General features: G+C 35.5%; 1 protein-coding gene across 7 annotated transcripts in view; it reads left to right on the top strand.

Moving 5' to 3' along the window:
• The window catches only part of TAF2 (TATA-box binding protein associated factor 2), a 155,635-nt gene that overhangs the window by 5,049 nt on the left and 123,097 nt on the right, over positions 1-27,489 (top strand). For 5 of the 7 annotated variants that reach the window (XM_042972772.1, XM_042972771.1, XM_042972770.1 and 2 more), the window contains exons 3-10: positions 5,517-5,677; positions 14,674-14,792; positions 16,124-16,265; positions 17,762-17,993; positions 20,971-21,155; positions 22,251-22,364; positions 23,581-23,680; positions 25,289-25,374. In XM_042972772.1, coding sequence (XP_042828706.1) covers positions 5,517-5,677; positions 14,674-14,792; positions 16,124-16,265; positions 17,762-17,993; positions 20,971-21,155; positions 22,251-22,364; positions 23,581-23,680; positions 25,289-25,374 — 1,139 coding nt within the window. Of the gene's footprint in view, positions 1-5,516; positions 5,678-14,673; positions 14,793-16,123; positions 16,266-17,761; positions 17,994-20,970; positions 21,156-22,250; positions 22,365-23,580; positions 23,681-25,288; positions 25,375-27,489 lie in introns of those variants that run through there. The other 2 variants (XM_042972773.1, XM_042972774.1) reach the window with 2 other exon arrangements.

Raw genomic sequence — 27,489 nt, 5'->3', positions numbered from 1 at the left:
TCTTTGAGATCTATTTCATCTTGCCAGTTGGTTTTTGAGGGTCCTTTCTGCCGTAGATGCCCTCTGATGGCCATTTATGTGATAATAACATGGATATTTTCACATTATACTTGTTCTGAGAAATCCATTAATACACGTCTTCTACCATCTTCTATTTTCAGTCTTTTAAGTTTGTTCTTACCAGGTTCCTAACCATCCTGTTAGCAATTGCCCATGGATCAGTGTAGTTGTGTACTTTAGGTCATCTCTACTACAAAGAGTGTACAGCCAGACATATTTCCCAACGTTCTGTCTGCTGTAGGACTTTCTTCCACTGTCTCCCAGGGTCACACTTCAGTGGTATTCTTTTTTTTTTTTTTTTTTTTTTTTTTAATGTTTATTTATTTTGGAGGGACAGGAGACAGCACAAGAAGGGGAGGAGCAGAGAGAGAGAGACACAGAATCTGAAGCAGGCTCTAGACTCTGAGCTGTCAGCACAGAGCCCAATGTGGGGCTCAAACTCATGGACTGAGAGATCATGACCTGAGCTGAAGTTGGACACCTAACCAACTGAGCCACCCAGGTGGCCCAACTTCAGTGGCATTCTAATGGCAGCTTCCACCCACTTCCAGCTGGTCCTAGCATCCTGTGAGCTTATTCATAATTCAGGCTTGTGCTTTGTTCTATTCTGTTAACTGAACAAGGGGAACTCTCCTTGAGGCCCGAGGTGGAAATTGAAAGAGAGGTAAAGAAGCAGTGGAAGAAGTATTAATGGATTCCGAGCACCTGCTCATGCTGTTGCCTGTACTTTATGACCCTGCTTGGGTCTGGGTCAGATGTGTTGTCTTTTTAAAAGTGGACAACTGCTGCACATGCCCACTTTTGTTTTTCAGAGCTTTATATTACACTCAATCTCATCACGGTCATTTCAGGTAACATAGTCGTTGGGAGTCCCGTGGTCATGTTTGAGTTTCTACTGAAGGGTCTAGAAGCAAACCAGTAGTTGCTTTGCAAATGGAATATAGTTGGTGACAGGAGAGGTTGTGGTTTTCCTCTCAAACCTCAAGAATTTGCACTGTCATTGTATTGGAAAAAGCCAGAGTCTGTACAGCATCTCTGTCTGCAATGGGCATTTCAAATACCATACGATCTGCTGAGTCATAAAGCCCAAATAGCAGGGCAGCTTGAACCACAATCTGGACCTGCTGCAGGACGTTTTCTTGGTCTGGACCCCTCTCAAAGCTGACAGTGTAATAGGTTGCCTGGTAAGCGGAATGCCCAAATATATTGCCTCCAGAATTAAAAGAAGCCCACCAAGTTTTTTGTCCCTTCCTGAGCAGTTTTTTGTACCTTGCTGAGCAGTACAGAATGAAACAACTTATATTTCATTTGGAAGGAATATTTTTATATGCCTCAGAATACTGGAACCTTAGAAGCTTTGTTAATGTGACAGGCTCCTGAACTTTAATGGGATTTAACTTTCATCCTGTGCCACCCTTGTTTTTATTAAAACATTTGGAGAATTCCTTTCCCTTCCCAACAGGTCATGTTAGCATAATGTTGTCAATATAATATACTAGTATAATGCTTTATGGGCTATCTTGGAAGCAAGGTACTTTTGGACTATGTTTTGATTGAGCAGGAGAGTTGGTATAGTTTTTAGTTATTAGGTGACAGTGAAGGCATTCTGATGTTTTGAAAGGCAATCTGTGATTTTTTTTTTTCCTGATAAAAATTCTTTGGGAAAAAAACATTTGTTTGATAATTAGCTATGATACTAGTTACCAAGAGCTATGCTGATTTGCTGTATAAAAATACTACATCTATAACTGGTTTAGATTGACAGATTTGTGATAATTCACCATCATTCTTTGAAACCTTGACTTTTGCATTGGCCAAATAAGTTAAGATGTAGTAAGCATCTTCCAAATATTAGAGGGAACTAATCTCTGCAGTTCCTCAAGGGATGTCTAGTTGCTTTGATTTACTATAGTTTCTAGGACTGGTGGAGTAAGCATGAGTCCTACTCTGAAATAGCCTTGGACTGTTATCCCCTTTAGTACTTGACCTCCAAAGACTTCCAGTATGACTACCAGACCATGGTAGGGTTTTGGGACTCCAGGGATTGTCAGTTCAGAATCAAGATAAGACAACTCCAGAATAAGGGCAAAAAGTAGTTTATTTGAGTGTGATGTAGATCTCAAGATTTTAAAGTATATGTCAGACTTGAACATGTTTATAGGCACAGGAAAAAATCCTGTACTAATAGGATAGGGTAGTTAATAGAGCGGGATTTTTGAGAATACTGCAGAGTATGGCGCCCAGTGGATGGCTGATTTTTGAACAGTTAGGAAAAGATATATACATGTAGCTGGAAGGCAAGAGAATTGATACTTGGCAGAACAGTGGTTGAAATTAAGGATCTGCAGTAAATGGAAAAGAAGGTGCTGTAAAAATGCCAGGAAGGACTGTAGTAAGAAACTGGAGGAGGTCCAGGAACAGGACTTCATGTGGTTGAACAGGAAGACTGAGAAGTAATAAGAGGGGCAGAAGGATAAGCATTGTGGACACTCAAGTTTAAAATGTCAGCTTGGGAGTAATTCTGGGCAGTGATGATGTATCTTTGGAGTGTAATCTTGATTGCTATCCTGTAATAGAAGTAAAGATTGTAGGAATTAAGGTCAAGGAACTTTGAAGCAGGGTTACTGTATGGATCAGATATATCTACATTCAGATCACTTAGAGTTATGGTAGAGATGGGTTAGAAAAGTTGCATATGAGCCTTCAGTGAATGTTGGGGAATTTGGGAGGTAGTAATGAAGAGGAATAGAGGCTTGTGGATCTGTATGGGATGACTAAAGGAAAAAGAAATACAAAAGAATAATAAGAACATTTCTTAGATGTCCACTATGATTTTAAGTGTTTTCCATGTATTGCTCAGTTGTCTTACCACCAAAAGGTAGGTACTGTCATTATTCTTGTTTTATAGAGGAGGAAATAGACACTGAAAGCTAAAGTAACTCGAGATCATACACTCACTAAGTGGTAGAGCTTGAAATTGAATGCAGACAGTTTACCTCCAGAACACATACTATTTTTTTTTTTTTTTTTTTTTTTTTTTTTTTAGTTTAGGGATAGAGAGTGAGCGAGAGAGAGGGGCAGAGGGAGAAAGAGTGAATCCCAATGCAGGGCTCTAGACCCTAGACTTGGACTCAACCAACTGAGCCATCTAGGCACCCCGTAAACCATGTATTTAATAATGACATACTGCCCTTACTCTTATAGCATATGCTATATAAAATTCTATGAGTGGTCTAGAGTAGCACATGAAACTAAAAGGTTTTCTGTTTTCCCCTCTCCTAATTTACAGCGAATGAAAGAATAAGTAGCTTCTTGTCAAAGGGGTTTCAGGAGACATTTCATCTAAGGCTGAAAGGTAGAGAAGGAATTTTTCAAAAGGTTGAATGGCCCAGGGGAGGTTATTTAGAATAGGATGGGAAGGTGGTCAGCTGTGAAGTGGTTGGGAGGGAACAAGGAGCAAGCAGAAGAGAATAAGTGAGAGGTTACATGACCAGACAAGCTTGCAGTAATGCCAGTGGCCAAGGACGACAGAGAGTGGAGCCTTGTGGAAGTTAATGGGTCTGAATGTTGCAGGCAGATAGAGGTTAGGGCTCTAGGTGGTGTCAGAGACCAGATGATATGAGGAGACTGGGCTTTCCCTATCTCCATGAAATATACTCCATTCACTGTTTTGTTATTGTTAACCTTAGTCAAGAAAGCCAAATCCTGTTCTTCTATCCCCACCCATGTAAGCTTAAAGCACTTTCCATAATTTTTTCTATTACAGTACACTTTTGCTGTTTTGATTCTGCTTGCTTGCTTTCAGCTGATCCGAGCTTATTTATGTAGATTGGTCAATGGATTGCTGATAGGCTAATTAAAAGAATTTTGGTCTTTTCCCCTCCAGTTGCTGATAGTTTATGCCTTTAAACACAGAGCTTTTCATTAACAGTATTTTGGCCTCTGCTCTTTCTGTTCTCATTTGCTACCGTGCAGCTCTGTGTAGAGAGTCTAATTTATGGATGTATGGCTGTCTTCTTATTTGGGAAGTGGTGGGGAAAAAAGGGCTGCAGAATGTCTGTGCTTTTGAGCAGTTAGGCTAAGTGTTTTATAAAAAAATTCTTGCATGTTATTTAAAGCCCTGTACAAGAAACACGGTATAGTAGGATTCCACTGGAATCGTTTAGATGTAGATTTGAATTTTTTTTTTTTTTCAACGTTTTTTATTTATTTTTGGGACAGAGAGAGACAGAGCATGAACGGGGGAGGGGCAGAGAGAGAGGGAGACACAGAATCGGAAACAGGCTCCAGGCTCTGAGCCATCAGCCCAGAGCCTGACGCGGGGCTCGAACTCACGGACCGTGAGATCGTGACCTGGCTGAAGTCGGACGCTTAACCGACTGCGCCACCCAGGCGCCCCGTTTAGATGTAGATTTGAATGTCATTTCTCCACTTATCAATTACATAATTTTCTTAACTTTGTTAACTTACCTGTAAAAAGCGTAAAGTAGTACTTTTTTCAGTTCATAGAGAACATATGAAAGTATCTAGTGTAACATCTGGCACACAGTGCTGCTCTCTAAAGCCATTAGAATGGTTATACTTGAGCCCTCTGTGGTTGCTGCCTCCATTTCATCTTAGCTATTTGTGTTGCAGGTTCTGAAATTTTCCTGTTCAGTTTGCAGCCCTTGAAATGCTATGTCATGCCTTCCCATATTTCACACTTGAGTATATCAGTTTTTTAACCCATCATATTAAAAACACTGGACATATGTGTCATGTTCCATTGACCCATCTTTCCCATTTGATTCCCATTTTGGAAGGCCATGTTCTTTTTTTTTTTTTCTTTAAAAACGTTTATTTATTATTATGAGACAGAGAGAGCGACAGAGCATGAGTGTGGGAGGGGCAGAGAGAGGAGGAGACACACAATCCGAAGCGGACTTCAGGCTCTGAGCTGTCAACACAGAGCCTGACATGGGGCTCGAACCCACAAACCGCGAGATCGTGACCTGAGCTGAAGTCGGACGTCTGACTGACTGAGACACCCAGGCGCCCCTGGAAGGCCATGTTCTTTTTACTCACCAAACTGGTTTTGATTCTCTTTCTGCTCTTTTTTTTTTTTTTTTTTTTCCTTCTTCCCTATTTGAGTTCCAGTCTGTCTAGAAAGCCTTGTATTTGAGAGTGTGAGTCCTTTTACTTTTTTCTGGAAGATGGTCCAGTTTTCACTGATGGTGAATGTGAATCACCAAGAAGATAAAGTCTATATAATTCATACCTGTTCATTCATTAGGACAATAGTGTTTGAAATGAAGATACTCAGAGAACACATACATATGTAGCTATTTGGGATTCTGTCTCTGGAATGTAATAGAAATAGTGGTATAAGTAAGTATAAGTAGTAGAAATTAAAAAAAAAATATTCTAAAACCTACCAGTCTTAATTATAACAAAGTTATTATTCTTTATCATTGCAGGGATTCGTGGAACTGACTATATTTCCCACAGTTGCAAACTTGAATAGAATCAAGTTGAACAGCAAACAGTGTAGAATATACCGAGTAAGGATCAATGATTTAGAAGCTGCTTTTATTTATAATGACCCAACCTTGGAAGTCTGTCACAATGAATCAAAACAGTAAGTTTTATACCTTAAAGTTGATATTTCTAACAGCTATATATTCCCTATATTATTGGATTAATCTTTTCAAAGTACTTTTCTTAGATTATTACTAGGCTCTGAATCCCAGTTTTTTTCCTAATTATAATTTCTGGTTTTTTTATAATTTCTTTTATGATTTTTTATAATTTCTCTGCATATTTGGTTCAAGAAATTTTACTAGTTCTACCCAACATAGTAAGTTACTGAGTTTCCTTTCTTCAGATTACAGTTTTGAAGAAGTATTATCTGAGAATTAAAAAAAAATTTTAAGCCATTTTTCTACTTTTAATATTTTTTAAAAATACTTTATTAACATTAATCTTCAATGGGTTAGGTGGTTGTTGTAATCCTTAGAGCAGAGACTACTTCAAAATATTTTATAACATACTTTGACTGCCTTTGAATGTCATATAAAAATACTATGTCTTAGATGTCTCTTCACTTTAAATATTACGTCTACTTCACTTTAAATATTACATTTTTACTGATAAAAAAACTTGTTTTTTTTATCAGTAAACATGCTGTTATGAGCAGTTTTGTGTTCTACTTTTTTCATTTAAATACTTTGTCTCCACTTTTCCACGTATGATAGTCTTCACTCTCTATCATTTTTATGGTCAGATAATATTTCATTTATTCAGTATATTATAGTTTGCATGATTGTTTTCCAGTTGTTTGGCATTTGTGTCATTTCCAGCTTTTGAGATCGTAAGTGATGTTGAGTGAATATTTTGGCATAGATAAGGTTTTTTCCTTGAATTATTCCTTTAGGCAAATAGCATTACTTACTATTCTTAAGACTCTTCTTAGTATTTTACTTCATTGTGCCCAGTAATATTTGTATTAATTTAAGTACTGTGAACTATGTTTGAGGGCACTTGCTTTTTCAAAGTTTAGAAACCATTGGATTCAACCATGATTCTCTGTTTTGGAGTAGGGTGCCAAACCTTTATTATAAACTGTTTTTAGTCAAGATATTATTTTAACTAATTGCTGCATTAAGGCAGCAATTCTTAAAGTGTGATTTCCAGACAAGCAATATCAGCATCACCTGGAAACTTGTTAGAAATGCAGACTCCCAGGCATTGCCTTAGATCTACTGAATCAGAAAGTGGGGATTTGGTCCTGCAATTTGTGTTTTATTTGTTTTGGGGTTTTTTTTGGTGGTGTTTTTGTTTTTTTAAGATTTTATTAAGTAATCTCTACACCCAACGTGGGGGTCCAACTTACAACCCCGAGATCAAGAGTTGTGTGTTCTACCAACTGAGCCAGCTAGGTGCCCCCCTGCAATCTGTGTTGTAACTAGTGTGCCAGGTGATTCTGAGAGGCTAATTAATGCCTATGAGCCATTGCCTTAAGGGTTTACAAGGGTTGAGACAGGAGGCTTATTTTTAGACATGTTTTTGGTCCCAGTTATCATTGGTTTAGAATCTTTCAGACTCAGGGAAGAGAAAAGAAAATGCTGTTGGAAAAGTTCGGGGAATCTCCGAATTACTCCTGTAACTTCCCATTTCACAAACTTGAGTTGTTGAAATTACATTGCTTTTTCAGCTACACTTGTAGAACTCATTTAAAAACACTTATTACAAAATCATCTTCATCCTTTTTTCCCCCAGAAAAAAAAAAATGACCTGCCCTTAGAGTAGTAAATATATTACCACTGATGTATGGAAAAGGCACTTGTAAAAGAGCAGGTAGGAAAGCAGAGCAGGTAGGGAAGCCATGGCCTTGCTAGAGTTCCGGAATAGCTCTGCAGTTGACACTAGAACTCCGCATTTGATGACAGGGCAAGGAGGCTCTCCATCTCCAGTCACAGAACAGTGTTTGCACATTTGCTTTACCTGTTGTTTCTGCTCCGATCTCAGAGAATATACTCTGTGGCAGTACAGTGACAGGAACGATGGTTTCCACATCTGTTGAGGAAACAAGCTTTTACTTTTTGCCTTGTTTGTTTTGAAGTGATCTTATCTCCTAAAGAATTTCTCTAGTGATAGGGAAGATGCTTCATCACTTATAGCATTATAATGGAAGAAAAGAAAGGTAAAAAGGGGAGTCTTTTCAAACGTTATGTTAGGAAATTGGGAAAGGTAGAATATATTATAATTTTTCTTTTCAGTTAGAAACAGCTCTTTTAGCCATGGTCACTTAGTAAATATTTGCTCACTACCGCTGCTTTTCTTCCAAGCTCTAGAATCTTGATTACTTTTAAAGAGGGATGACATTAGTTATTTTTTGCTGGTGTTTATTATTTGATTGGCTTAAAAGAGGATTTGAGGTTGGTTTTAGAATTTTAGTAGACAACAGTTTTAAAAAGTGGCTAATGGAATTAGCATGGAGAGTGAAAAAGCGTAGGATAGTGTGTACACACTGTTAAGTTATTGCACAATTGTTACAGGAAAACTGTAGATTTAGTTTTGATGTTTCTGGTTGCCCTACCTAAGAGGAAACACTCGTTTATATGATTGATAAGACACAAGATAGAAGATACCAGGTTATTCAGAAGAAGTACTGCTTTTCTTAGCAGTTAAATGTGAAAAATCTTTCTTCTGGATGACATTATTTTTAGAGAACTTTGGGAAAGGCAGATACTTAAGGTCTTTAGCATGTCCCTAGATACTTCTGTTATCTTTCTTGTTTCTAAAGTAACTTTCTTTAATAAACCAATAAAATTTACACTACAGCTGAAACAAATTAAGTATAGCAGTTTTGAAATTGAAAGTTAAACTTAAAATCTGTGATAAAATTTGATCTTAATACATATAAGAATGTCCTAACATTCAAAGAAGTAATATACTACTTAATCACATCTTATTTGTTTTAAACTTAAGATACCAGGCTATCCTGTTTTTGATGGAAAGAGTGTGCTTACCTTGGTTGAGATTCAGCATCTTTGAACTGCAGAGGGAATGTAAGGAAGAGAAACATTTAGATAAGAGACTGAAAGACATTTCTACCTATTTTATCCAACCAAACGTTAGTGGAGTTGTTAAATTACCTGTGCTAGCAATTAAAAACCCTGTTTTTTATGTAACCTCTATTTAAGCGCTTGCTCGGACATTCTCTATCTCTCTTTTTTTTGTCTGCCAGTAAAATAATTTCAACACTTTCTCCAAATATATTTTGTGTGTGCATTCTCTTTTTTTTTTCGTCTGCCAATAAAATAATTTCAACACTTCCTCTAAATATATTTTGTATTTGAATCTTATGTATTGTAGATACATTATAGTTTGCCCTATAGGAGCTTTTTGATTGTTTTTTTTTTTTTCCTACATTTTTCTCTTCTTAGAATAAAATAAATACGGACTTTGCCAGAGAAGCTGTTTCAATGGATGGATAGGCTACAGTGCTGACATCTCTTTCCTTTGTTTCTTTTCCTTCCCTAGATAGACTTTCCCACTTTGAGAAAATCTTTTCTATTTTGCTTGAAAAGCCTCAGTGTTCCCAAGTTCCAAGAATCAGTTTAATTCCTGTCTTTAGTATTCATTTCCACTAAGGAGTAGCAGTAGAAATGACCAATATTGAGACATAAATGAAGTAGCTATTGAGTGATTAGAATGATTTTTAGAGTAATTGGAGTTGATTTTTTTTAATTGCTATTAAAAAATATTTTGTAAGTCCTGTATTTTTTAATACAGACTTATACTACAGAGGTTTTAAATGTTATTTTGCTAATATTATGTAGTAAAAGTAGTTGATTCCTTTACTAATTATGGTTAAGTAATATGGATATTTATATTTTAACTCAGCCACAATGCCTCGCTGCTACTTATTTTTGGTAGTATTGCTCAGGGTTAATTTGTCGTAGTTGGAGGAACATTAAGGTTCATTTAGTCGAAACTTCAACAAGAATTTTTTCCTATACTGTTTCACCTTTTGCTTGAATGCTTCTAGCTCTGAAGAACTCACTATATATTTTTTTTAACATTTATTTTTGAGAGACAGAGGGAGGCAGAGCATGAGTTGGGGAGGAGAAGAGATGGGGAGGGGAGGGCGGACACAGAATCCAAAGCAGGCTCGAGGCTCCGAGCTGTCAGCACAAGAGCCCGGGGCTCGAACTCACGGACCGCGAGATATGACCTGTGAGTGAGCTCACTGTATTTTAAAGCATCCCTTTGATTTTTCTGAAAGCTAGAAGGTTCTTTATTACATCCAACTACAGTTTTTGTTATAATATTCACAAACTTATCCAATTTAAATATTGTTTTCCCCCAAGTTTTCTCTTTTCCAGTTTACAGAATCACAATACTTTCAACCCTTCCTTATCTAAAACTCTTCCCAAATTTGTTACCATTCTTGCCCTTTGAATGTTCCCTGGTTTGGCATTGTTTCTTCTTAAACGTGGTAACCCCAGAACTAGATATAATTCTTCCTATTTGGATTAATTTTTACATGCATAGCAGTAGAGCCATTTTATCCTTATCTGCATTCAGTGTTTCTACAGCTTGAAATACAGTAGCCTTTCAGAGATGGCTGCTTTGAGTAGTTCACTCAAGTTTGAGCTTGACTGAAATCCCCTAGACTTTTTCATAGAAAAACCTGTTACGGTAGAGTTTTCTCTAAGAATCCATATTTCATAGTATCATATCAAATGTTGTTTTAATTATTTTTAAAAAGTCATCTTTATTAATTTTGGTATTGGTTTCACTTTTAGAAAATGGGTTTTCCTGCTGGCTGGCTTTTTTTTTTTTTTTTTTTTTCTGTGTGCAAACTATCAGAACCAAAGAGAAGAGAAACCAAGTATTGACATGGATATAGAGTAACTAAATTTTCAAACACTGCTGATAGAAGTGTAAATTGAGTTTGAATATGTGCATACTCTATGATTAGTGTAGGTCTCACTCCTAGTATATACTCAGTAGAAATGTGTTCATATGTTCACCAAAAAATATGTACAAAATTGTTCACAGCAACATTTGTAGTAGTCAGAACTGGAAATTACCTGAAGACTCATCAGTGGTAGAAGATAGATTGTAGTATGTTCTCACACCACTGGAATTCTAAACAGTGACAAGACAAATGACCAATAGCTACATGCACCAATATGTCTGGATCTCGCAGGCTAGACATTGAGTAGAAGAAGTCAGATACAACAGAAAGTATATGAAGTTGTTAATCTATCACATTAGATGTCAGAATAATGGGTAACCTTTGGTGGTGGAAAGTGGGGTTGGTTAGTGATTATAAGAGGGCTTCTGGGAGGCTGGTAAAGTTCTGTTCATGCTCTGCATGCTGGCTCTTTTTGTTCTGTGAGGTGTACATTTAGAGTATATATGCTTTTCTGATGTGTATTATGCTTCCATGAATATTTTTAAAAGAGAGAAAAGGTTTACCAATAATTGAATCTTAAGCGTTCACAAAACCTGCCCCTGAGTTTTAAGAAGTATATGTTATTGACAAAGAATTAAAACATTATTTTAATATGGATGCTTATAATAAATTCTTAGAGAAAATTACTAGTTTTTCAATATCTTCTACAACATTACTTGTCTCTTTGTTTCCTTGAGGAGGGGATGGGGTTGGAGACTGGAGGTTGGAGATGGTGGTGTTGTAGGACAAGGACACTATTATTCTGAAAATTGAAAATACTTATTCTAATCTTGTCTTGTAATTTTTGGCTTTTATGAGGTTATTATGAAAAGAAACATATTTGATTCCTATTATGAAAGGAAACACTGAACTCCAAACCATGAGAAGATTGTTCCTCATAACTGGCTTTCCAATAGATTCCGCTTACAGTGACTCACCATTTTATTTGGACCGCTTTACCTTTTCTCAGGAAATGAGGAGATTAAGTGAGAATAATTTCCCATAAAAAAAAACCTGAGTGGTCTAATATGTAATGTTTCAATTTGGCTTTTTATGTAATGATTGTTTTTTATTTTTGAATTTTACAGGTAACTGGGGGGAAATTATGGTGTCTTCAACTATCTTTCATATTTCATGTTTTTGCATTTTTATTGAAAAGAAACTACAGTTTGTAGATATACAAAGTAGTCTTTAAAATTAGATGGTATGTTGGGGCGCCTGGGTGGCTCAGTTGGTTACGCGTCTGACGTCGGCTCAGGTCATGATCTCATGGTTCACAAGTTCGAGCCCTGCGTCGGGCTCTGTGCTGACAGCTCGTAACCTGGAGCATGCTTCGGATTCTGTGTCTCCCTCTCTCTCTGCTCCTTCTCTGCTTGCACTCTGTCTCTGTCTTTCTCTCTCTAAACTTTTAAAAAAATAAAAAAAAATTAGATAGTACGTTGGCTAAGTGCTGGCAAAAATGCAGAGTGTCTGGCACTTTTATATATTTTTGATGGGAATGTGGAATGGTATAGCCATTGTGGAAAGCAGTTTGGCATATTCTTACAAAGCTAACATATTTTTACCATTTGACTCAGCAGTCCCACTCTTAGGTATTTGTACTACAAAATAAAAATTAAATTCACATAAAAATTAATACATGGTTGTTCATAGTGGTTTTATTTGTGGTAGCCAGAAGCTGGAAGCCACCCATATGTTGTTCTTCAGTGGCTGAATGAATAAACAATAAATAATCTGTGGTCCAGTCTGTACAGTGGAATACTATTCAGTATAAAAAGGAACAAATTATTGATATGTGTAATGCTTGAGATGGATTTCAAAGATTTACTACATGAGACAAACCAGCCTCAAAAGGTCGCATTCCAGGGGCGCCTGGGTGGCTCAGGCAATAAAGTGCACGACTTCGGCTCAGGTCATGATCTCACGGTTTGTGGGTTTGAGCCCCGCATCAGGCTGTGTGCTGACAGCTCAGAGCCTGGAGCCTGCTTGGGATTCTGTATCTCCCGCTCTCTGCCCCTCCCCCGCTCACACTCTGAGTGTTTCTCAAAAGTAACAACAAAAAAAATCATGTTCTGTATGATTCCAAGGCATAGCACAAGGGACTCTTTGGGATGATGGACTTGCTCTATATCCTGATTGTGGCGGTGGTTGTACATGTGTAAGAATTTATGGAATTATATACCAAAGGAAAGAGAGTTCCCGTATGATAATTTAAAAAATATAGATGGTATGTGAAAACCTTCATTTTTATTGTGATCCTGTAGTTCTTGCACATTTTATTTTACATATTTATCTAACAAAGAAATTGTTAAAATTATTGAGAAGTCTGTTTCACTGCTTCCAGAGCCTTATGTTGTGTAGTTGTTAAAAGTTATGGTTAATACATCCTTCCTAATCAGTAGAGACATGGAGATGGGAGAGGAATGGCTTCTGTCAGGTTAAGAGGGCATAACTTGGGGCGCCTGGGTGGCGCAGTCGGTTAAGCGTCCGACTTCAGCCAGGTCACGATCTCGCGGTCCGTGAGTTTGAGCCCCGCGTCAGGCTCTGGGCTGATGGCTCGGAGCCTGGAGCCTGTTTCCGATTCTGTGTCTCCCTCTCTCTCTGCCCCTCCCCCGTTCATGCTCTGTCTCTCTCTGTCCCAAAAATAAATAAAAAAATGTTGAAAAAAAATTTAAAAAAAAAAAAAAAGAGGGCATAACTTTACTGTTTTCTTTAATGGCCTTTTTCCCATTTAATTTTTCCTATAACCTCTCTGTACTGTATATTAAACTTGTTTTTTAACTAGTTAAAAACTTACTGAGCTAGTGAAATGTGACTGACTTTACTTCGTGGATTCGTCTAATGGCAAGATGATCAATATAAAGGTGCTCAGCAAGAATATGGCTCATGGAGTTGTCTTTCATCTTGCTCTTATCATTCCTTGTCTTTTTTCTTTCATCCATCTCTTACATATTCCTTTAAACAGGTTTCAGCGAGGAAATGTAATATGTGTACAGACGGCCCCCAACTTCAGACAGTTCAACTTAACAATTTTTCAACTTTATGATGGTGCAAAGTTGGTGATACACTTTCAGTAGGAACTGTACTTTGAATTTTGAGTTTTGATTTCTTTCCCAGGCTAGAAATATGTGGTACCTATATGGAGCTGTACAGTGGGCCTCAGCTCCCAGTCAGCCACATGATCACGAGGCTATATAATCTGTATACTTAGGACAATTCTGTACCCATGCAACCATTCTGTTTTTCCTTTTGAGTATAGTATTCAATAAATTACCCGAGATGTTCCACACTTTATTGTAAAATAGGCTTTGTGTTAGATGATTTTGCCCAGCAGTAGGCTAATATAAGTGTTCTGAGCAAGTTTATGGTAAGCTAGCCTAAGCTGTGATGTTTGGTAGGTTAAGTGTATTAAATTCATTTCAATTTCCAATATTTTCAACTTATGATGGGATTATCGGGACAAAACACCATTGTTAAGTTGAGGGAGATCTGTATATGTCAATATACATTTAAAGTGTTTTTAATGAAATAAAATTTAAAAATTGGATGGGAACAGTGTTGTAATATCTTCATAAGACTTATGTGTATTGTTTTCATCCAATGGAAAATAAGGCCAAGTAACTATTGAACAGCTGTTTATAGAGTATACCCCCCTGGCATATAGGAGGTACAGCAGTGAAGCAGCCAAAAGTTTCCCTCCTTTAAGCTTACATTGTCAGGCACTGGGGGTAAAGGTAAGCAGTATTACATTTTAAGGACTTGATTCCCATCCTAACTTGTTTTAAACATCTTAATTTCTGTGAGATCATAGTTTGTGGAATCGATTGAAATGTTTGCCATATTGATAAAGAATAGTTCTTCAATTTTGCATATGTTCTTTTCACTTCTATCAGGAATGTATAGTGACTTTGACATTCCAAAATTAATGAAGGATATGGTAATTATAATAATCACATGGCATTGGTGAATTTGCTATATATGATATCGTATTTATAATTTAGTAGGTTTTGTCATGGTGAGTAATAGTTACTTGTCCAGAAAGCATTCTCATAAATTACATAAAATGATACAACGCTTAACAAACAAATGCTACCAAATATTGAAGAAAATACTTGGTGAAATGTTTGGCTTATTATTAAAACATCTCTTTTTCTTTTTTTTCCCAGGAGAAATCTAAATTATTTTTCCAATGCTTATGCCGCTGCAGTTAGTGCTGTGGATCCTGATGCAGGAAATGGAGAACTTTGCATTAAGGTTCCCTCAGAGTTATGGAAACATGTTGATGGTAAAACACCAAAAATATATTGACTATACAATGAAATCATGTTAGACTTAGTGACTGAAAACTTTTACATGAAAATTAATGATGTCATAATTGTAAATTAATACTTGAAATATACAGAAGTTGGAAGCTCTCTCTTTTTTTTTTTTTTTTTAAAGATCACTGGTTAATAGGAAAATAGCAATTTAGGGCTATGACAAAAAACAACTCATTCACTATTCTTTTTAAAGTGAAAGTTATAAAAAATATTGGATGGATAGAACAATTTGTCAAGAGTTGAGAATGCACGCACTATCAAATCAATTTAAAATTAGAGCATGTTATAGCGGGGAGAATCCTAAAAAATCACCTAGTTCACTTCTTTCCTTTTACAGAAGAATAACCTGAAGTCTAGATAGCAAGTGACCTACTGAAGGTCACTAAATAGTAGTAGAATCAGTGCTGGAACATAGGGTTCCTAACACCCACTGTGCACTTTTGAGCACACTCTTATTATTTCTAAATCTTTGTTTTCTCTTGGATAAAGTCACAGCCATTATAATTATTATGCATAACTTGCCTACTTTTATTTAGCCTTATAAAAATTAACAAAGATGAGGAAGTGAGACATTTTTGTTTTGTTTTTGCTTTTTATTTTTTTCTTTAATAGTTAGTGTGTTTGGTGGGGGGTTGAGGGTTGCTCACTTTTGGGGGATAGGCATAGAAGGCTATCATTTCATGTTCAGGGAATGGACATAGTCCATATGGTTGTGATGGTCTGAGGGAAATTAAAAGAAACCTCTTTTTCATAAGATTAAAAATCTTACAAAAGCAACATGTGTTTGTTATGTATAAATTAAAGATAATGTAAATAACATATTACATAAATTCTTGGGTAGCTTTTCCCACTCACTCCCTATTCCTCCTGTTCCCCAAAGTCAACTAGGGATAACAACGTGGGGGACTTTTTAAGTCCTTACTTTTCAAGTTTTGCATTGAATCCTAAGTGTCCTTAAATTTCCTATGTGATAGGTAGTTTTGAACTTTTTTCTTTAGACAGTATAGCATTGTCAGAAAAGTTGGGAGGAGGATATGGCATGACCTGAGTTATATCTTGGGATAACACAGCTAGCAGTGACTAGAATTGAGTGGAAGTAAGGACATCAGTGGAGGCAGGCTATTGAGTTAATATAGGTGGAGAAAAGGTGAGAGCTGAAAGTAGGGTAAGTGGTGTGATTTTTCATTTAAAGCTGAGCTTTTAATTCTCGTTTTATGTTTAGTGCCTTGCTATATAGACCGTTGTTACCTTATTATATATTTACGTATCAATGTATATGTATATTTATTTGTTGCAGAATTAAAGGTCCTAAAGATACACATCAATTTTTCTTTGGATCAGCCAAAAGGAGGTCTTCATTTTGTGGTACCCAGTGTTGAGGGAAGTATGGCAGAGAGAGGTGCTCATGTTTTCTCTTGTGGGTATCAAAATTCCACAAGGTAGATTATTCTTATATATTTCAGTTAATTTCATTTTTCAGTTGAATTTTTTGTGTGTATATGCAGTACATGTGTTTAGTGTAAATTGAGAAGTATGAGCTTCATCCTCAGATTTACTTCTTCTCAATCTTGTTCCCCTAGTCATTCCTTTCTCAGTCCTGTGTCTTCCCTTTTGTCTTTACTTTTCAAAAAAGAGACTGTTCTAAAATCATGCCAATTCATTATTTTTTTAACTTTATACTGCAGTAAAACGGCATCTAGAAAATTAAATTGTAAATAGGAAAGTTCAGTGAATTTTCACAAGTGAATAAACCTGTGTAATCCACACTCACATCAAGAAAAAGAACATTACCAGCATTGCAGAGTCCCCACCTCCTACTCACTTCTAGTCACTACCTGCTTCCCTCATATCCTTCTGCCCGACAGTGACCACTATTCGGATTTCTAAAGTAATATATAGCTTAATTATACCTGCTTTTGAGCTTTATATGAATGGAAGTGTATGCATTATGCTCTTTTTATCTGGCCTTTTTTGTTCAACACCATGGTAGTGAGATTTTCCTTCATTGCTGTGTGTGATTGTAGTTCATTCTCAAAGCTCAGTAGTTCACTATATATTGTTGAAATATTACAGTATGCGTATTCTCTTCAGATTGTTATTAATAATCCTCAGATTATTCACTTCTTCAAGCCAAGGATGATGTCTCATACTTCTTTGTGTTACAGTATCAGGTATAGACCCTGGCATGTAGTAAAACCTGACCTTGATAGAATATGGAATAGAAATTTTTTGTCCGGCTTTGCTAGCACTGTTGGAATTTATGTGATGCATCCCAATCCCATTCTCCAAAACAGTTTTCTAACTTATGGATTAGATTCTGCATATTGTATTTTTTACAACTTTATTGTAAGCTTTTTTAGTTTCTGGTAATGAATACTATATAAAAACTAATGTGAATATGCAAATGAAAATAGTTTTTAATTTAGAAGTTTGAAGCCAAGAATTGCCTACCTCTTTTTTAAGGATTTGAACTGGCTGTATCACATGATATATTTTCTTAATATTGCCAAAGAATTTGTGGAGAAAAGTTTTTTTGTTTTTTTTTTTTAAAGCTTATTTATTTTTGAGAGAGAGAGAGAGAGAGAGAGACAGAGTGTGTGTGGGGAAAGGGCAGAGAGAGAGGGAAACACAGAATCGAAAGCAGGCTCCAGTTTCTGAGCTGGTGGCACAGAACCCAACGCAGGGCTCGAACTCATGAACTGTGAAATCATGACCTGAGCCGAAGTCTGATGCTTAAGTGACTGAGCCACCCAAGCACCCCGAAAAGTTTCTATCTTTAATCAAAGTCTGAAGTTGCACAGTAACAAGCTTCAGCAGGCAGATAGCTTAAATTTCTTTTTACACATACTCTATAAAAGTTAGACAAACATAAGTGGGGGAAACAATGTAGGTTACGCTCTCACTATATTTTTTACACTTTTGATATTTTTTCTAGATTTTGGTTCCCATGCGTTGATTCATACTCTGAATTATGTACATGGAAATTAGAATTTACGGTAGATGCCGCAATGGTGGCTGTTTCCAATGGAGATTTGGTGGAGACAGTATATACCCATGATATGAGGAAGAAGACCTTCCATTATATGCTCACCATTCCAACAGCTGCGTCAAATATCTCTTTGGCCATTGGACCTTTTGAAATACTTGTAGATCCATATATGCACGAGGTGAGTCATAGCTTCTTGCTCCTTTCTCTCCCAGCTTTTCATTCCTGATGAAAGGAAGCATAGTAATGAAATGCTAAGTTTTCCCTAACTATTCTTTCCATTATCCAGAATATCATTAGACAGAAAAGGATTCTTTATCTGATATATTTAATGATGTGAATTCTTGAATGAATTCCTTTTAAAATGTTATATTAAAGTCTTAGGTTTTTTTCCAGCAGAGAGCTTAGTGTTCCAAAAGAGCTTCAAGTATACCTTTTTTTTTTTAATTTTTTTTTTACGTTTATTTATTTTTGAGACAGAGAGAGACAGAGCATGAACGGGGGAGGGGCAGAGAGAGAGGGAGACACAGAATCTGAAACAGGCTCCAGGCTCTGAGCGGTCAACCCAGAGCCTGACGCGGGGCTCGAACTCACGGACCGCGAGATCGTGACCTGAGCTGAAGTCGTACGCTTAACGACTGAGCCACCCAGGCGCCCCAAGTATACCTTGATTAGAGTATGTGGGTTGATTTCTGTAACTAATTTGTATTTATGTCATCTTTTTGTTTGGTTTATGTTTATGAATGTTATAGCCCCATCTCTGGAACCTGAAACACTCCAATTTCAAAATTAAAGAACAAGATTTGTTCTCACTTTAGCATATACAGAGGAAAAAAGAAAAGGTTGAGGTAGAGTTTAGAATTCTAGTCCACATAGTCATGAAAGCTTCTTGCAGTTTTCTTCCATATCTTGCCACAAATTGTATGTTAATTGGTAGACCCATTAGTGCATTTAGGCCTCCCCAAGCATGAGACTCCTGGAGTTTAGGAAGTGATGTATTGGTTATTGACCCTCTCTACTTCTATATGTGTTTAAAGTAACATTTGAATGAATCTCTCTTTATTTATTCTTAGTCCCATACATTTTCAATATTAGGGTTTTTTTTCTTAGTATAAAACTTATATTGTGACCATATATATCTCAACAGTATTTCTGTTATGTGAGCAAAAATTGAGGGCAGTTAGGTTTAGACTGTTGGTAAGCTCCTCACTCTGTTCTTAATTTGCTTTCCTGAAACTCACAAGATTTATAAAAGTCACTCATGGAAAATATTCAGGGTATTTTATGAATGGTTTTGCTTTTGCTGGCGTGACGTTGATTCTTAAAAGTATATTCACTGATAAGATTGGCGGTGAATTTTATTATCTTTGGTAAATGATCAACTGTAAAATCAACATTTGATTAGTACCTACTTTGTATTTTGGAAGGATTTTTTTTCCCACTCCGAGCCATTGGATGGGAGAAAGGTAAATGATAGTTAAGAAATATTTTTCTTGAATACTTAACGAAACCATGACTTAGTCTTTCTCTGTCTCAAATAAAGAGTTTTTGCTGCATTATCAGATTTGCTGTCATGTGGGTTTTTTTAATAGTGAATCTTTTTCTGATGAATAATATTTCGGTTTTTGTTTGTATACCAAGAGGAGTGCTCATTATGATGTAGTTTAGGCCCTTGACCTTAATCATACATAGATGTTCAGTACTCAGGTATGTTAGTGTCTATCTGTTCTAATGCTGTTAGAATAATTTTTATCATACATTAAAAACTTTCCTTGCCTCCACATTCCTACAACAGTCAGAACTCTTTAGGGGTGCTTGGGTGACTCATTCGGTTAAGTGTCCCAACTCCTGATTTAGGCTCAGGTCATGATCTCGCAGTTTGTGAGTTAAGCCCCGTGTTGGGCTCTGCACTGTCGGTGTGGGACCTGTTTGGGATTCTGTCTCTGCCCCTCCCCATGGGCATTTTTTCTCTCAATCCAAATAAATAAATACACATTATAAAAAAGGGTAGCTGGCCTGGGTGACTTAGTTAGTTAAGCAGCCGACTTGGGCTCAGGTCACAATCTCACGGTTCATGAGTTTGAGTCCTGTGTCCGTCCCTGTGCTGAAAGCTTGGAGTCCGGAGCCTGCTTCGGATTCTGTGTCTCCCTTTCTCTCTGCCCCTCCCCAGCTTGCACTCTGTCTCTCTCAAAAATAAACAAATGTTAAAAAAAAATTTTTTTAAGTAAAAAAAAAAAAAAAAAAACTCTTTAGTATGACTTTCAGTATCTTCTAGAATTTGACTCTAATTTTCCTTTCTAGCTTTTTTCTCATTACTTTCCTATTTGTTTGTTATATTCAATATAGTTCTGTAGATTTTCCTGACCATACCATATTTCTTTCTTTGACTTTGAGATGTCTACTTGACCTTTTCATTCCTATCAAACTTTTGTCCAATCCAAAAAGATTAGCTCAGATTTAATCTCCAGCATAAAACTTTGCTAAGTCATTCTAATCAGAGTGATCTCTGTCATTGTTGATGCCATTTATTTGGCACAGAATCATAGTATGGGATGAGATGGTATATGATATTCAAGTGGCCATATCCAAGGTGGGATGTGACATAGTAAGGAGATCAGAATTACAATTTCCATTGCTGGTATTTCGCATCTCTTAACTACCAGTAAGCTTCCCTTTAGCTTTCAATATGTGGTTGAGATATTAGGAGTATACTGGAACTGCTCTTTATATGTAATGAAGGTAGTATGATTAATATTAACTATTATTAAAATAGTACTATGATAAGTGCGATATTCACTAGGTTAGATATTTATGAATCAAAGGTGGATTTGCAATAAGCTATGGAAGTTTAAATCTTTCTTGTTTTGTGTGGTTATGCAGAAGAAATTTTAATTTGGAACCAAAGTTGTATTTTCTTTGAATCTAAGCATTTCACAGACTTATAATCCATCATGATTTTAGTTTTCAAGTACAATGAATATTTTGTAAACAGTAAAAGTAATTATTAATTTCATACTAGCATTTTCTCTCATTGCCTTGAATTTGTTAAGATTTATATTAATGTGAAGTTTCCCTTACAATTGGGACATTTGGGAAATTTAAAATACTAAAATTAAACTTTCATTTAATGATCAGTCTTCCCTGCTTTTTATTTTCAGGTTACTCATTTTTGTTTACCTCAACTTCTTCCACTGCTTAAACATACTACATCATATCTTCATGAAGTTTTTGAGTTTTATGAAGAAATTCTTACATGTCGATACCCATACTCCTGTTTTAAGACAGTATTCATCGATGAGGCTTATGTTGAAGTGGCTGCTTATGCTTCCATGAGTATATTTAGGTTGGTATTTCTTAAGATTTGAAATGCCCAAATGAGGGTAATGATGTGAAGACAGGCTACCCTGTTGACAGATCAACTTTAAGATATGTTTCAAACTTTTTTCTTTTAAATATGGTTGGTTTTATAGAAAATCGAATGGTTTTAAAATTCAAAATGTAGAAAAGCATACAAAGGAAAATTTCAAAATAACCCAAAAGACTTCTATTATTTTCATCCAGATATAGCTGATAGTAATGTTTCATAGATTTTTTTTTAGTCTCTTTTGCCTATGCATGTAAAAAAAAAATCATACAAGTTATATAATGGATGTCTAATGGGGTTATTTTTCCTAGCATCATTTAAAAAATTTACTGATGTTGACAGAAATGTCTTTGCTAATTAAATAAGAGAGAAAACTTAATTTTGTTCTTATACCTGTCTTCACTTTATCCTTTCTTTTTTTTTTCTTTTTTCTTTTTTTTGGAAGGTTCTAGATTTATAAATATTATATCTTAAATTCAATGATTTTACCCTTTCTGGGCCTAAATTTTCTCCCCTGTAAAATGGCAGTAATAATACGGCCCCTGTATTCTCTGGAGTGTGTTAGAAAGATCTTATAGGTCAGTGTATTTGAAAGTAAACAATGGAGCACAAAAAATTAATAGGAGTGCCTGCCTGGCTCAGTCAGTAGAGCATGTGACTCTTGATCTTGACTTGTGAGTTTAAGCTCCATGTTGGGTGTAGAGCTTACTTAAAAAAAATTAATAGTTATTATTGGGAAAAGGTTTTTGAATTTAGAAGAGCCCTTCATAGGAGAATCAGTTTCTGATGAACATATCCATTTCTGGCTAATGATAATTTCCCCTTCTCCCAGAAAATGGTATTTATATTTTTTCACAGAAATGAATGGGAAACAATGCAGTCCTTGCTTTAGGCAAAAGTTAATTAAGATTATGGATTTCAGCTGAATTTTAAAAAGATGTGATAGCTTTTGGAAGCGTAATCTGTTTTTTTATGTCTAACTTGAATTTTCTTATTTTAAAAGTGTGATTATTTTATTTTGACTGAATCATGTTTCTTTCTTGGTTATAATTAGCTGTCTCTTTTAAATTCCAGCACAAATCTTTTACATAGTGCCATGATTATAGATGAGACACCTTTGACTAGAAGGTGTTTAGCCCAGTCCTTGGCCCAGCAGTTTTTTGGATGTTTCATATCCAGAATGTCTTGGTGAGTAATTTCATAGTTTAACAACTACTGAGAAAAGGAATTGGGAAAGTTTGTTTTCTTTTTCTGCATTTTCTTTTCTATACGTATATATATATATGTATATATATGTATATATATGTACATATATATATATATATATATACGTATACATACATATATATATATATTCAGGAAAAAATAATTAGTGTAAATTTCATCCTAAATTTTTGGCTATCAATTCAATATAGTTCTACAATTTTTAAAAGAATTTTGAAAACAGTAATTTCTTAGGAAACTGAATGAGTACTGTAGAAAAAAGACCTTGAATGTACACAAAACTATCGTTGGATCTCTAATGTCCATGTTGAGTGTAATTGGTAATGTTAAACATCATGTATAAGGGAAAATAACAGTTCTCTACAATAGTGATAATGATGTAGGGATTTTCCTGTTAGTGTTTAACTTTGTACTAATACACTTGAAAGGAGTAAGAGATAAGAACACTTTATTTTCTTTTTGATTAACTTGAGGTGAATTTGGAGAAATACATGAAACTCCCGTAAGATTATAATTAATTTTTGTGATTGTTCTCTGCTATACGTAGTGCACAAATATACTTGTTGGCAGGGAAAGGGCAGAGGGTAAGACCTCTTGATTTGTAATTTTTCTAAAATTACATAGTTTCAATGAATAACACTGCCTGGAACATGGTAGGCAAAATGATTGAATGAATGAATGGATGAATGAATGAATGGATATGAATGAAAGATGAATGGATGGTGTTAATTGCCTTTCCTATTGAGAAACCAAGGAATAAATTAAATAATTAAACTTTAGATCTTGGAATCCTACTGATAATTATGCATAGGGTTAGCAAATGTGGACTTTAAGAGTTGAGCAGTACAGTCCCAGCTTTGGGCAATTACTTCTTTGGAGGCAGAAGTATTGGCCAAGAGGGAAGCAGAGCACAGACATGGGTACATTACTTGAAATAAGACTGTAAAGCAGTCACCTAATTAAAGATGAAGTCAGATGTGAGTAAAGTGTAATGAATGGATAAGTAGAATTCGGTGGGAGGAAGTGGTTAAACCAAATATCTTGTTATTAAATTTTTCTTTTCATTTTTATTTTAATTTTTTTAAAAGGCATAAAAATACACACTATAACTTGTTCTGTTATTTGGCCTTATCTGAGAAATTTTTATGACTAAAAGAATATATTTTGACTTTTTGCTTAGGTCTGATGAATGGGTACTGAAGGGAATTTCTGGCTATATTTATGGACTTTGGATGAAAAAAACTTTTGGTGTTAATGAATACCGCCACTGGATTAAAGAGGTAAAAAAATGCCTGATCCATTACCCATTTAGAAGTCAACAAGACATGTTAATGTTCTCCTGATTTACAAGTCACTTGTCCTTTACTTTTAATAATTGTAAAGTACTGTCATTGGAAAGTGCCTGATTTTTCCTAGCAAAATGAAAATTACTGTACTAAGAAAGACTAATGGTCTATTTTATCTAGTTCCAGTGTTAGTGTTGACTTCTAAAGAATTTTTTGCTAAACAGGAGAGTATTTAAACTCCTTTACATCAGATTAGTCATTAGATACATCCAAGCTCCTCATAGTAGCCATTTGTAATATAACCCTATGCTTCCTAAATTTATTTAGAGTTAGAGCGCAGATTCTGAGATTGCTTTTCGGTCTGCCTCATACATTTATAAGCTTTGTGACTTTGGTTAATCTAAGTCTCATCCTTATAAGGGGAGTAGATGGGGATTGTGAGATACCATACATGTGATGTACATGGTGTCTTGTACATAGTAAGTGCTTATTATATGCTGGCTGGTCTTTCAGTGCATTTATATTCTCTGTCATTGACACATCTTTTTTCTATTATTTAAAGATTTGGCCAAAAAGAAAAAAAATCAACTGTATTTTGCCTAGCTCATTCTGTTCATACGTATATACATTTTACTCATTTTGTACTTAGCTCCTTTTTTCTCAGGTGGAAAAAATTTCAGCCCTTAATACCTTTATGAAATAGACCCCTCCATCTTTCCCTTTTGTCATTTTATGTATCTCCATCATCCAAACCTAGACTCAAGTAAGCCAAAAGGTAATTGCAAAGGATTTCAAGTATCTGGAACTATAAAAGAATTCATACATCTAAACTGGAAGAGTCCATTCTTCATTTCAAAACCTATTAATGAAGAAAAAAAAAATAATGTATAGCATTTACAGTGTTTCAGGAACTATTATAAACATTTTATATGTTAGCTATGTTAATCTTCCAAACTACCCTGTTATTACCTCCATTTTACAGATGTGGAAACTGAGGCACAGACAGGTTAAATTATTTGGCCAAAGTTACACAGCTAGTGAGTAGTAGAGCCAGGATTCATACCTGGCTTTTAACCACTTCACTATGATTTTTACCACCTCTGTAATACTGCTTATATATTATTTACCCTAGTCTTGAGTTCTAACAGTTCTGTTGTCTTTTTTTTTTCACTTAAACTATTTTTTTTTCACTTTGATCTGTGTCATATTAGAGAAGATGGAGAAGTTTTAAAATGGTAGATACCTGACATAAATTTTATCTCCATTTCTTTTTACTTGCCTAAATCCTCACCAGAAACAAAATACAGAGAATATACAAATGAACTTGGAACACAGGTCAGAGAGGTTGGGAAGAGCCATTAGGAAAAAATGCCAGGCTACCGGCCAGCCCTGAAGTCACAAAGTAGAGAAGGCTTTTTGGCTCTCTTATTGAGCCAGCTGTGTAGTCTGCTTTGTTTATAAGAACATAAACTACTTTACAAATACATTTAATTTATTTTAAGAAATTTACATTTTGATTCCAGGAAATGAGAAATCACAGTTCAGTTGTAAAATTTTATATGTAAAGAATTTTTCACTGACTCCTATTTTTATCTTTTTTAGGAGCTAGACAAAATAGTGGCGTATGAATTAAAAACTGGTGGAGTTTTATTACATCCCATATTTGGTGGAGGAAAAGAGAAGGATAAGTATGTTTGTTGTTCAGAGGTGATATTATAAACCTTCTGTTATGGGTTTATAACTTGGGACGTGTATTGAGGCCCACACAGGCCAAAATAATATCATGTAATAATATCAAAGTCAAAAACACTGGTAATACTCTGATTACTCCTTTCCTTACTTGACTGTTTTCACTGATATGGTGGCTATATGTGGATTTTAACATTAAAGAAAGACTCTTAAAGTATATAAGACTTCTCTTTTCCATGTTAATTTCCTAATGCTACTATATCGCATTGCTCTCAGAAAAGTTTAAAAATAATGGAAACAAGTATTTTGCTTATAGACCACAGATTATTTTTTTTTTTATGTCTACATAGATAATTTTAACATCAGGACATCCTCCTTATTTATCTGAGTGGTCACCTACCTAGACACTTATGTACTCTTTGCTTTTTCTCTCCTTTCCTTTTACTTCCCTCCCTCTTGACCTTCCTTCCCTTCTTTTTCTCCCTTTCTTTCTGTTGTGTAAAAAGTCTCTGTAAAGAAGAGACCCACTTACAGCAAAATAATGGTACTAGCAGGCAATCTTGTTTGTTCTAGTGATTCCCTAAGGGAATGTGGATTGAATTGGATGGAATTTTTTTTTTTTTTTTTGTATTTTCACTAGCCATTAGATGAAATTTTATGTTTTCTTTAATTATGAATGTAGGCAACAGACAATGCTGTGACTGTCAATGGTAGTAATCGTTAAAAAAAAGAAACAGTAGAAATCATAGATCTTTTCCTGTCACATTATAATTGTTAGCAGATATTTTGAAATACTCTGCACTGATTATCACCACCCCAAAATTACTATAATAGACCACTGCTAGATCTTATTTAATGCATTAATAAACTGGCATGTATATATCGGTTTATAATAATGTTTTACTATTTTTATAACTGCATTTCATTATAATTGGTTTTCTTTGTAATACTATATTTTTTTTATTATTATTTTTTAAATTTTTTTTAACGTTTATTTATTTTTGAGACAGAGAGAGACAGAGCATGAATGGGGGAGGGGCAGAGAGAGAGGGAGACACAGAATCGGAAGCAGGCTCCAGGCTCTGAGCCATCAGCCCAGAGCCCGATGCGGGGCTCGACCTCACGGACTGCGAGATTGTGACCTGAGCTGAAGTCGGACGCTTAACCGACTGAGCCACCCAGGCGCCCCTATATGTTTTATTTTGTGCATGTGAAAGCAGTTTCTCGAAAGGGGCCCATAGGATTAACCAGACTGCCCAAGTGTCTGAAAGCACCATAAAGGTTATGAAACCTGAAGTTGTATAACCAGTAGCCTTTTTTTTGTTGTAGATTAAGTTCGTGGGAAAGCTTAGACATTTGGTTAGATAAACTTGGATTTTTATCATTATTTTTATGATCACATACCTTTCTGGATGTGTGTTTTAATGTGTAAAATGACAGTGATAGTCCATCTTAACCAGGTTGGCTGTGAGAATTACTTGAGATAAAAGCTTCATAAATGTTAGTGTCTTTCACTTTCTTCTCCTGACTCCCTGCTATATGGCAGTTTCCCAGCACATAATTAGAGCATTACCATTGTGTATAAGTATTATTTACATGAAATGCTTTTGCTTTGGTTCTGCCCATTTACTTAGCTCTTGTATGTTTACTTTTTAAAGGCAAAAAAAAAGTCTGGAAGCAATATACCTCCCGCCCACTCATTCCTCTTTCTGGAGATAACGATGATTATAAATTTGGTATATTGCTTCCAGGCCTTTGTGTGTGTGTGTGTGCCTTTATTTATATGTGACATTACAAAATGTAGTTTGATCATATACATATTATTGAGTAAATATCAAAATGACAAATATTTTAAATTTCAATATGTCATGTTTTTAAGGAAATGTAATGACTACTCTGACACATTGATCGTGAGAGTGTAATTTGGATTTTGAAGGGTAATTTGTTGGTACCAATCAAATTTTTTAAATAGATAATTTTTAGATTCAATAGTTGTGCTTCTAGCTATGTTGTCATACAGAAATTCTACTTTCTAGGGTGCCTGGGTGGTTCAGTCAGTTAAACATCTGACTTCGGTTCAGGTCATGATCTCACGGTTTGTGAGTTTGAGTCCC

This window comes from Panthera tigris, chromosome F2 (assembly GCF_018350195.1).
Source record: "Panthera tigris isolate Pti1 chromosome F2, P.tigris_Pti1_mat1.1, whole genome shotgun sequence".
In the NCBI taxonomy this organism is placed as follows: Eukaryota; Metazoa; Chordata; class Mammalia; order Carnivora; family Felidae; genus Panthera; species Panthera tigris.
This window is presented reverse-complemented; position numbering and strand designations above follow the sequence as displayed.